This window comes from Leptinotarsa decemlineata, unplaced genomic scaffold, assembly GCF_025532065.1.
Source record: "Leptinotarsa decemlineata unplaced genomic scaffold, Ldec_3_MD MMD2_P_RNA_scaffold_2, whole genome shotgun sequence".
In the NCBI taxonomy this organism is placed as follows: Eukaryota; Metazoa; Arthropoda; class Insecta; order Coleoptera; family Chrysomelidae; genus Leptinotarsa; species Leptinotarsa decemlineata.
The window spans coordinates 17,868,888-17,881,744 of NW_027412529.1; the positions used below are offsets into that span (position 1 = coordinate 17,868,888).

The 12,857-nt window shown below is 33.1% G+C and overlaps 2 protein-coding genes across 7 annotated transcripts in view; one reads left to right on the plus strand and one right to left on the minus strand.

Moving 5' to 3' along the window:
- LOC111514329 (guanine nucleotide-binding protein G(o) subunit alpha) overlaps positions 1–977 on the plus strand; it is a 40,462-nt gene extending 39,485 nt beyond the window's left edge. Inside the window, exon 6 of the mRNA XM_074184866.1 lies at positions 424–977. Within this exon, the coding sequence (XP_074040967.1) occupies positions 424–746 (323 nt within the window). The 3' untranslated portion in view covers positions 747–977. The remainder of the gene's footprint in view (positions 1–423) is intronic.
- LOC111514374 (uncharacterized) overlaps positions 1–12,857 on the minus strand; it is a 103,446-nt gene that overhangs the window by 24,122 nt on the left and 66,467 nt on the right. For 5 of the 6 annotated variants that reach the window (XM_074184857.1, XM_074184828.1, XM_023170614.2 and 2 more), the window contains one exon: positions 11,269–11,547. The exons of the other annotated variant lie outside the window; for it this stretch is intronic. In XM_074184857.1, the coding sequence (XP_074040958.1) occupies positions 11,364–11,547 (184 nt within the window). In that variant the 3' untranslated portion in view covers positions 11,269–11,363. Of the gene's footprint in view, positions 1–11,268; positions 11,548–12,857 lie in introns of those variants that run through there. 6 annotated transcript variants of the gene reach the window in all.

The window sequence follows — 12,857 nt, forward strand, 5'->3', positions numbered from 1 at the left end:
TGTAGTTATCATCTGACTTGAGATGATTTTTAATATAAAATTGAAAAAAAATAATAATGTTTTGAATTATTTGATACAAAGAGTTACTACCTTGTATACTTTATAGTTCATGGATTCAAAACTTGTGATAATGCTGCCCAATCACTTTCATAGATAAAAATTAATGAATTATTTGAAAATTTATTATAATGTTGTGTAAGTTCTTCCCAAAAACAATAATTATCTGTTTTTGTTTACTTATAATATATTAAGAAATATTGAAGTTGGTAGAAGTTTTTTACCTAACTCAAAAACCTCATATTTTTTTAGAAATCCTGTTTTGAATTATGAGAATTTATTTGTTTCTTAAACTTTTCATACATATCTTCTTTTGGTATAGAGATACGCCGTTTTGCTTTAACATTTATTTACTAAATATTTTAGGAAAAGTATGCCTCCTAGAAATTGACGTACAAGGTGTGAAACAAGTGAAGAAATCTGACTTGAACCCATTCAGTATTTTCATAATACCTCCATCTTTAGATGAATTGAAACGACGACTATTAAAAAGGAACACAGAGAGTGAAGAGAGCTTGTTACAAAGGCTGGCCAAAGCTGAGGAGGAAATAAAATATGGCACTGTTCCAGGCAATTGTGATCTAGTCATTTGTAATGATGATTTCGAAACAGCATATAGTGAATTGAGACACTTTGTTGTTGAAAATGTTTTTAAAAATCAATTTAATACTAATGGTAGTAATCTGTAAATATGTGTTTATCTATATTTTATAAGTATTATGGTGATAATAGTCTGATGACATTTATAATACAATTGATAGGAAGAATCAAAAGTTTGAGAATTATCAGAGAAAATGTTTATAGATATTATTTCAGATATTATTTCAGTGATAGATAGAATATAGTTTAAAAGGATATTATCCAGCGGTAGATACACTTGGTTTAGTTTTTGTCATTCAATAAAGTGATAACAACTCTTACCAAGTTGGAACTTGGAAACCATTTAACAAAAAGCCAACATTTAAGCCACAAATTATTTTACTCATGCGGCTACACAACGATAAGCCAATGCATAGGGTCTTCTTCAACAACATTGAAGACCTCAGCTAATCAAAATACCAGACCTTTGCTTTCCTCAGGTGAAGTATGCTAAAATCAGAAACTGAATCAACTTGTCACATAATGGGTTCATAGGTATCTGTCAAACATATGCATTTGCTGTGGGTATGTCTAGCATATGCAGTTCCAGCCTATGTTCATTGACATAATACAGCCCCCTTCCTATCTTTGTCACTCCTAAGGTACTGACTAGATACAGATGTTGCCTTATTCTGGTGGATATTGTATCCTTTGTGGATGTTATTCTCTCAGAAGAATTGATCAACTCGAACCAATAAATCCAATTTTAGTCAAGAGGAACTTTATTGACGTTTTCAACTATTTTTCAATCTTCAACTGACAAATCTTGTTTACAAAATGAGTGAACACAAAATAAACATACAGAATGATAAATAATTAGTAAATATTCACTTTCCCCCCCACTAGAGTATTCAGTTCTCTAGATCCAATTTACATATCTTCGTTACTGGTCGCTTGAATTCCGAGGTTGGTGTTTTAACATCAACTACCCGGATTTTCCTGTCAGGTTCAGGATATATGACGGTTATTCTGCCGCCCCTAAATATAACTTCCAGTTATATCTAGGGGTTTGATCATCAACCAATATGAGGATATCATTTAATGCTACTGGTTTATTATCATTTGTCCATTTACTTCGTCTTGATAAGGTAGGTAGGTACTCTCTGTTCCAGCGATTCCAGAAAGAATCTGATAACATGCGAGATATTTTCCATTCTCTCCTCAGAATACCTGCACTTGGATTCAATGGTACCAAGTCACCATCACCACTGAAAGAACCAATCAAGAAGTGGTTCGGAGTAAGTGACTGCATCGGTAGGGTCAGACGATATTCTCGTCAAAGGTCGAGAGTTAACAATCTTTTCCGTTTCGGCAAAAAGTTTTGCAGTGTTTCCTCTCGAAGACTTTCATCATGGAGAACTTTGCCAATAGTTCTTTTTACTGTTCCAACCAATCTCTCTCGAGATTATGGGCTATTTCAAGGTGGATGGCTCTCACGGCAAGACAGGTGAACAGAACTCCCCATCTTTTCTCTCTTTTTCTACCAATTTTAACGAGAATTGGTCCAAAGTAGTCCATTTCTATATCGCCAGATGGTCTGTTTTCTCTTTTCAATCATTCTTCTGGTATTTGTCCCATAATGGGCGATAGTGGTTTACTCCTTTCAATTCTGCATCTAAGACAAATGGAGAATGTTGTTCTAACTGCTGCTCGACCATGAATCATCCAATATTTATGTCGGAATTCGTTCAGTACCAGTTCCATTCCTCTGTGAAGAAATTTCTCATGATAATGCTGGATGAGCAATTTTGTGAAATCGTGCTTTGGACTCAATATAGCTGGTTGATTAACATCTCTCCACTTTATGTAACTCTTCTTCCATCTGAAGCAAATGTGAACTATTTTCTAGTTCTTTCTGTTTCAATTCCAGATTTCTTCGTTGTTATTCTATTTCTATAGCTTTTCTCTTCATTTCCAAATCTATAAAACTTCTATGGGAACATTCAGTCTTTTTAGAAATTTTTGAGCATACTTCCGATTTTTGGTCGTGCCTCAAGGAAGTTGGCTCTTTTACGACTGTTTTCTCGAACTGGCCATTTGAAGTTTCTGGAATTTGGGAACGATTTGCTTTGCCACATTGGTTGGGCCAAACATAATCCATTGATAGGCTTCGATTCAAACTGGCACCAAGTCTTTGGGATTTACGCTGCTCTATATCGTGATCACGTCGGGGTCACCAATGTTATTCTTTTAGAAGAATTGATCAACTCAAGCCAATAAATCCAATTTTAGTCAAGAAGGAACTTTATTGACGTTTTCTACTATTTTTCAATCTTCAACTGACAAATTTTGTTTATAAAACAAATGAACACAAAATAAACATACAGAATGATAAATAATGAGTAAATATCCACAGTGGAGAATAAGACATGCTGAGTTTATTGGAATGATTCATCCCCCTCCCATGGGCTGATACAAGCTAATAAACCTCTAAGACAGTCTCGATCATCTGCTGATCCTGCTAAGTTGGTTGGCAAAACGCGATTCCCAAAAGTATTTTCTTCTGGTGTGAGAAAAATATTTTCAATAAATTAATTTTACACCAGAGGTTCCAAATTGTACTTATTACTCTGAGATCTGTTTTATTGATGTCCTCTACTCAGAGACATCTCTGTCAAGCTGTCTGTTATCAGAATAAATAATTGATTATATTGGTTTTCCCAATTTGGCCAGGTCAATTTTTCCAGATAGGCTATGAATTTATTATAACAATTGTTGATTAATTAATGTTTCATTTCCAAATTTATTTCAATTGAAAGTGAATATTACTGGAGTTTCTTTCCCAACAGCAAATCGTTATTTTTAACACCTCGACACGTGTTCCGATCACCAAGTGATCATCTTCAAGAGGAACATTAAACTGTTTAATCTTCAAGAGGAAGATCATACTGTTTAATCTTCCTCTTGAAGATGATCTCTTGGTGATCTAAACACGTGTCGAGATGTTGAAAATAACGATTTGGTGTTGGGAAAGAAACTTCAGTAATATTCATTACTACACCAAAGGTTCCAAACAGTGCATCATAAGTCAATTGAAAGTGTTGAAATATGTTTGTTTTTCGATGTTCGATAAAGCATATGATCGATGATCATATGCTTTATTATTTATAATTTTTTTTCAATGTCATTTTTATTACTATTATTGAATAAAAAAAAAAAATAGATTTTACCGTTTTTCTACACAGTTTTCTATCATTTTGTTGTCAAGTACGTCTCCAGTTTTACCCCTCAGACGGGGTGGGTAACCCTGTCCCCCCCTTCCTCTGATTATTAAAATAAACACTTCTTAATTACCAAGCAGAATTTTTGACAGCGGTTAGCTGAAATAGTATATATGGAGGAGTTGGCCTATACTTGATGAAACTGAAGGCTTATGAACTGTTGAACACAATATTTATCACTTTTTCAAACCTTGATTATCTCCTAGAAAGTTGCACTGAAAAAAAAATGAAATCATGTAATTTTTTTCCTGAAATAGTTGATATACAGAGTTCCTATGAAAATATGTCCGGAGTTGCTTTGTTTCTGAGATATAGGGCGTTGAAGTTTTGAAAAACCGGTATTTATAAAATATCATGAATATACTTACTGGTTCAATCAACTAAAAATACAACTTTTTTGTCGCTTGTATTTTCTTCCTATCTAGCTTCATTTTCGAGAAAGAAAAATTGAAGCTACTTTGCATATCTTGAACACCTGCTTTGGAGACCAGCTGACAATGATAGTGTTGTCATATCAGTGAAAGTCAGTTGTCAATTAGTGATTCCATCTTGAATAATTTTACTTACACTGAAATGGCTGACATGCACTTTATTTATGAATTAGCAAATTGAAATTCGGAAGAAGCACAGATAATTTACCAGGACAGATATGTTGACAGAGTTAAATCCTTGTGCTAAAACATTTAGAACGCTACATGAAAGATTATGTGAAACATAAAAATGCAGGTGGTGGACACCAGAATTTCAAGGCTTGGAGAGAAAAAAAAACCGATCAAAGTGTGAACAGCGCTTTTATAAATGACTCTTAGTTACTGGACAAATGGACGATGTCATTGAGAATACATAATGAGAAGAGTTTGAAACTTGATCTTCTAGAATGTTTAGAAATCAATAGATTCAGGAATTCGGGTAATTTACTGAATGATCAATTAGAACTCAATAACTCTCCGTTACTGAATATATTTTTTCAAATGTGAAAATGGTACATAAGTGCAGGTAATTTAATTCGTTAGAAACTCAGGTAAAATATCAGCTACTTAAAATCCAGGTACTTCGTTTACAGGTACTTTGATTTCAGGTACTCCATAAACTATATATATATTTAGTATGGAATGTGTAGAATTAGTTGAAAGACACGCCAGATGAAGCCATTGTATGGCGAAACACGTGTTGCGTTTTTGTAAAACAATTTAGTGAAAATCTCACAATAAAGTGTTTTTGGAATACGTTGATGAAGTAATGTTTGGTGTATGACCCAGCAATATGTATGAGGAGTCTTCCTGCAGAAATCACGTTATTTATTCATCAAGTTATTCTCTTTACTGTAAAAATTTGTTGGCCACAGCTAAAATTTTAATTGACGGCTTTCTATCAAAATCACAGTAATCTTTCCTAAAAATACACCCTTTCAATTTATACAGTAATAACATTACGTTAAAATATGAAACTATAGAAAAAATAAAAGTTAATATAGGTACGTAATATTTTTACAAAATACAATTAAAGGAGGAGCAATGTGGGACTTCATAATGTTCATTTTCTGATCTGTAATTATCAAGCTACTATAGCATGTTTCATTTTCATTGCCATGATGTACCTCCAAGTTTTTCCAACCATCAAATACATACCTATTGATGAACCATTCTATTCTTACTTTTTTCATAAATTCCACTAGTTGTGATATGCGATTTTTGAATTCTTTGATGAATATTTCTTATTGGGAGAATTACTTTTTTTCATTGACTTTTGATTTTATGAGGTTATCAGACAGAGCGTTCTCTAAATATCATCATAACAGTTTATTATTAGCTGACAAATTCGAATTCTCCAAATGTAGTTTCTCATTGATATTATTGAAAGACTATATTTATGAAGGAAATCGAAAGATGTTGATTTTGAAATGACTGAATTGGATCCGTTATTTTGAATTGAATACGACCCTGGAAACACTTGATTACAAATTTTTGCATTCCGTTCAAATGCAAAAATTTATTTCAATTATATTGTTTACGTTATATTGTATATTATAAAGCTTTTTCATCAATATACTTTATTGACGGATAAATATGCAAATCGATAGATCATCACATGACAATAACGATATTCAGCAATAATGTTACTTAAATTTAGTAATTCACAGTAATGACATGAACAAATACCTATAGTTCAAGTAAACGATATAGCGCAACCTACCTTCCAAGAGCTCCCCTTTAATAATATAGTTAGGGAGCTAACAATAATAAATGAGTTTTATTTACAAAAATGAGATGTTGAAAAAAATTACAAAATTGAAGAAACTAAAAGTTAAACTTTCCCTCAGTTATCTTGAAGGCGCGATTTTGATCCATCCTTTACATAAAAGAGGACGTATGCTTCTCCACTCACAAGCGACTTTGGTGAAATTGGTGACACGTGTGAATCGTTGTATTTGTGCCACGCGCTAGTATACGGGTGTCTGCAGTATGCTGTATAATGTCCTCTGTTAGTAGTCCCACTGTGATTTAAAAGTGCATATAGATTATAACAAGTAGCCACATTTTCTCCTGCAAAATTGTCCATATCCAATCCTAGAGGAAATTCGATGACATCATTCAATTTGCCTCTATTTTCAGTTGTAGAGAATCTTTTTAAATGTATTACTAAAATATAGGGAAACTTGTGGATTGATAGGGACTTTATGCATTTTCTCCTTTCCTTGCATTTCGAACACGTCGGTTTTTCAATTCCATCCAAAGTTTCTTCTCTTGTAAAATAATCTAAGCATTGCCACAAACTCAATTGGTCGGTTCTTTGTGGTATGGAGAGAGACAAATCCCAGAAAGGATCAAATGTTACTGAAGAGTATCCACAGTGTGTGCATTTCATTGTGGATTTCAATTGGCCAACGAAATTATCTACAATCTTAGAGTTATGCATCCTCAAATATGTGAGCCATGACTCTTGTGCATTTCCGCTGTCGCTCAATTTTTCGTCAATCTCCGTTAAGATTGGTTTAGGTTTCTCATTAATTATATTAACCTCTTCATGTAATCCTTCTAAAAGATAACGGAGAAACTCCTGGGCGTCTTGATGGGAATTACCCATGAATCGAGGAGCAAAACTTTGAATCTGATTTTTTAAGGAGGCTGTATTTACTACTTTATCAAAAGAATCTTCTGACCACAACTCCTTGATGACTTCTGCAAACGATTTTATTAAAGCACCCTTCATACTAGAAATACTAGTATTGATATCTTTCATGAATTCATCCTTTTTCAAATATTCCAATAACCATCTCGTATTTGATAAACATTGAATTACGCTGTTCATGAAACAGGTGTTACCAATATTTTTTAAACAATTTAACCCAAAGGTTTTGACTGAAGAATTTATCACTGAACAATCCGAAATATCTTTGAAACCCATTTGAGAATTTTGCTGAGATAAAGTATTTTTTTCATTTGCTTTTATTTTAATTTCATTAAGTGGTTTCTTATTACCTCTCTTTTCTATATAAAATTGGTTTTCAGGAATCAAGTAAATTTCATCAAGTTTTTTGGAATCAGGGAGAGTACCGAAAAACGAAGCTGCATTTCCTCTTTGGATGGCAATACTAATTTTCTGAATGAGAAAAGATGTGGCTCTTGATTCGTGGGTTTCATCGGTTACCTTTTTTCCAATTTCATTGATGAAAGATAAGGCTTCAGGGCCAAAAACACCAAACGTTTCAATAGCTATTGGGCGAAAGATATAATTATTTCCCAAATTCTGATATTTCCGTAGTTTGGAACTTTCTCCTAAAGAAGCAGCAGCACCGGCTTTCGCAGAAGTAGCAGGAAGATGGCAAGTTGCTAATGTATCTACACAAGTAAAGTCCCAAACAATAGATTTACCATTTTTCCATGGAACAAGTGTCATACCATCCGGCCGTTTTCCGTCGTCTCGACTTGTGCCTATGGGTTCTAAAATCGCAGGAATTTTTGCTGAAGTTAAAGCCCTTTTGATTAGATCATTAATTGCATAGTGGCGAGATAAACGACCAGCGCTAAAACGGCAGCTCAACCCATGAGTACCCGATTCATCCACAAATGCACCACATTTACAAAAGTGTTGAACACACAGTGGTGTACCAAGTCGAAATCCGATGGCAAGTCTGAAAGAGTCGTCATCCAATAGAGTCCCAAGTGATGCTATAGGAACAGCATTTAACCAAGCACCAGATTCTTTCACATGCCCTCTGGTTTTTTATGTCTTCAATTTTCATTGTTTGGCCAGTTCTAGATTCCCAAAGAGATTTTCCCCGATCAAAAACACAATCAGATATTCAGTTTTTGAACTGAACACGATGGCGATAACCATCTCCGCATTTCTCGAATTCTATTCGTCACCGTAACATGACTTCAAATTTAATTTTATAACTTCAATAATCATTTCTGATTATATAAGAACCACAATAACTATATAATAAAAATATATATAATGTTATATAATAAATATTTCGTTTATATAGGTGAGTGGGAAAGTAGGGATTCAAATAACAGTGTGATAATTGAAAATACTTCTGAATACTACTCACTCATATGTATACAATACAATCGATCGCTTCAAAAAACACTTCACTAACTTTTTTCCAAAGCTTCTGATAATTCCTCTTCCATATTCTCTGTTTCACTATCACTGTCGTCATTTAAATCAATAATGAATTTATTTCCACCAATAATAAAATGGAAGTGTACAATCTCCATATAGACTTTTTCAACTTAAATTACTTTTTTAATCCTCTTCTGCCAGTCTTCTTCGGTGATATTAGATACTTCTTCTTTAATTAGCTCTATTACCTTCTTATCAAATTTTGAAAAATTATTTTTACGCCTGATGCTCTGCTTCAATTTTCCCCAAGTCAACTCGATGGGATTGAAAACACAAAATTAGGGGGAGGAGTTCAGTATGGTGTGTCCATAATTTTCAGCAATACTCTCAAAGGCATACACTTTTTCAAATGTTTTTGTCTGTAAAACCTCAAGTAGTTGGTTTTTGGTATAGTAATCTTCAAAATATAAATTGTTATCCATTAAAAAACTTTGTACTTAATCTTTCCTCGAATTTTTATTTGGTACTTTGATGAGCTGTCGCGAATGATAGGAAGGAAGCATTGTCAAGATGAACTATTACACTATTCGCATCCAAATTTGGGATCAATGTGTTTTCAAACCATTCCTCGAAAATATTATCTTCCATGTTCTTATGATAATCAGCGATCCTTTGTTTGCAGGCATGTTAGGCGTACAAATTTTCGAACTATCAGTCCGCCCTTTTATAACTTTGTCGAGACTGTTATACCAAGTTTCGTCCAAGTAGAAAATTTGCCGTTGTTCTTGTCTATATTTAGTTTTGTTCTAAGTATTTGTTACGTAATGCCACTATTCTTCTGCTTTCCATAATTGCTTGACGTTTGTTTTATTATTTTAAATCTAAATCCTAGTTTCTTTATCCAATTCTGAAGACTTTTGTCACAGCAGCTCACGTTATGGCCGGAAGTATTCAATTTCTTCCTTATGATTTCAGTTGTAGGGCTTTTGTAACAGTCTTATATTTTTTTGAATGATTTTATTAGATGAACATCTGAAGGTTTTGGTAATTCTGTATCACATCGCGACTTGCGTTCATAAAGTTTCTTTTTGACTGTTTTACGCACAGTTGAGAAAGGAATTTCGGTCAAATCTGATGTTTCTTGTAATAGTTTGTTTCCCTCGAAACCAAAATTGAGATTTAGATTCTTATATACATTGAAACATACTCTCCGTGTTTCCATATTCAAATGCATCCGAATCTTATTCACTGGTATCTCTTTTTCGTATTGTTCATCATAGCTATTGGAATTACTACATTGGAAAAAGTATGCGTTGCTATCACACTCGTTATTACTATTAGTACTCAAGGACGCCACATTTTAAATAGATAACAAAAAATTTTAAGTGATTATAACTTCATCAATATTGAATTTCAACACTCAAATCGCGATCAGTTTTTGAACTGAACACGATGGCGATAACCATCTCCGCATTTCTCGATTTCTATTCGTCACCGTAACATGACTTCAAATTTAATTTTATAACTTCAGCCAATCATAAAACTCGGTTAGTAAAAATTATCCAGTACGAAACGCCAATTCTACAGTTCGCAGCTGGTTCATTTCTGTATATTGGTTTTTTGGCCTTTGAGAGAGCCGCCACCTTTAAATGTGCACAATATCGTTTACTTCGACTATAACTGATAATATCTTATATCTATATAGGATATTCCAAAACTAGGATGGTCTATTAGCCTTTAAACATATTTTCATTTCCGCATGCCAAATCTACGTAGGTATATAATTAATATCATTTCTGAATTATACTCGGAACACTTTTTGAGTTTCGAGTAGACGTGAACTGAAAATAGGAATAGAATTTTCGAACATACTGAATTTTCTAATTTACCAACTTCGTATTTCGTCACATGACATTATCGTTTATTGAAATTTGTCAAAAGTTAATAATGTTTTTCGAGACAACCATAAAAAGGGTCCATAAGGTTTCATGACAGAATGTTATTTTATTTCATCAGATTTGCGATACTTTACCTTACCTTTTTGTTTTGGTAAGAAAATACAAATTGATTATTATCTGAGAAACGATAAGAGATAGGTAGGTATACAGGACTTGCTTCACAGAAGTAATTTAATTGTTAAGTATAATAGTAGAACCGACAACAATGCGGGTATGAAAATATTTTTGAAATTTTGGAAACATGCCCTTCTTTGTTCTCCATGAAAGTCTAATAGAGCATCAGAATAGACAGAACAATCTGTGTATAAAAACATAAATAACATGCGCTAATATTTTGATTTTTGAGAGTGAGACAACCTTTATCTATTTAGATGAAGGAAAAATATTTACAAAAAATGACCCAAACCACCGTAGATTTATTGGTTGACAAATCTTGATAGGGATGTTAAAACATATTTTCCGTAGGCAACAACAGATTTTGAGCATATTATATTAATATGTTTTTAAATACTAAGATTACAATATGAATTTGAACAGATATAAGAAAAGCAGTTTATTATTGATGTAAAATAATAATTTTTCGTTAATTTTCTGAAATTTCAAAACTATATAAGTATCAAATTAAAATTGGTTTTGTAGGCACTTGAAAAATGAACTTAAATGGTCAAAAAATTAACAAAAAACACTTATAATGATAAATAAATTAAATTAGTAGGTACTTTTTATTCTCTCCCGAAAGACGACAAAAAACCTGGTATTCATAACTTTTACACGTCATTGGTCAATGTCGAACTCTGTTCCAGAAATGACTAGGTGGCCTGAACTAGTGGACGTAGAAAACAAAATGTATTTTTGCTATTTACAGGATAAATAGGTATAGTAGCATATAATTGAAATAATTTTGAAATGACCCCACTTTTCAAACATAATTTTTTTTCTTGCACAGCAATTCTTTTAAGAAAACTATGCACGAGAGAGTTAATCCTATAATTAATGTGATGAACGGAGTGAAGAACATTTTAACATTCATCGGAATGTATTCTCTTTGAGACGATTTAACACGCTGTTTTTTATTGTAATGTGTGTCATACTCTTCTTTGTGCCTGGAAAAAATATGATTTTTAGTTTGTTAGTAACATCGGTAAGTCTAATTTAAGGAGATTATAGATAATGCTTATGTTTATTGCATTACTAGATAGAACAGTCAACAAAATGTTAATATTGTGACAAATTAAAGAATTAACTGTCTCAAGCAAATTTATTACCAAAAATATTTCACTAATCACAAACTAATTTATTTACAACAGTTAGCAACTAACGCCGAACTTATGTAACGGTTCTTTCTAGAAATCTGTAGTAAGTTCGGTACTCGACTAGAGTTTTACCGTCGGTTGCCGACTGCATTCTTTCGCGGTGATGTCATGTGTTTGTTACATGTTTCGGCCGGCGTACTGGTCAGGGGCGGCTTCAGATTCGTTACACTATCTTCATTTGGGTTTGAAGGCCCGAATGAAGAAATTAACACTGAAAATTTCGGCGGCGAAAGCAACCAATTTATCAGTCAACAAAATGTACAATCAGACAAAGGACCACGCACAAACCTTATGGAAAATGGCTTTCGGTGAATTCTACTGATTTTTTGGTATGATGAACTTTTGAATGTCCTGATCAAGTCTCCACAGACAGAACGAAAAATAATGAACAGTTTTTGAAAAAAAAATTCTCAAAGTCGGTAAAATGGGAAATTTGGTAGTAAAACAGGAGAAACAAGCCGTGTTATTTTGCAACTTCATGCCTCACGGAAATTGTAGCGTGTGCATGACCATATAGGGTGACGTATAAAGCGATTATCCGAGGAATGAAAAATCAATGTTTATAACATTATGAAAACAATAGATTGTTAGAGAGTTAGTCAGTGGATATGGATATGGTTATATAGAAGATAATTCAATTAATATATAGCGGGTGATACAGGAGACAATAATAAAAGTCAATTGGATTACAGAATATGTATGAAAAAAAGTGTCGCAATATTTATTGAAAAATAACACTTTGTGGAATTTCAATATAACACATGATATAAATTGAAATGATAATTTATCAACAAAACAATATTAAAGAGTTTGTTGCACGAACTGAAGCGCATTCAGACAATGATATGAGGTTCCACCTCATTTCCATTTCGATTTCCTGCATCGATAATGTAGTCCAACAAGTTTGTTGACGGATACTTGACATTTGGTTGATGTATCCAATGAACCAAAGAACACTAGATATATGAGTACATGTGCTTTTTCATTTATGTACATTATCCACATTATATATTTTGTGTCATTGCGATGACGGGAAAGAACTCTGAAACAAAGTAATCCGGGATATCGAAATGAGGTAGCGAAATGAAGGTCATTTGATG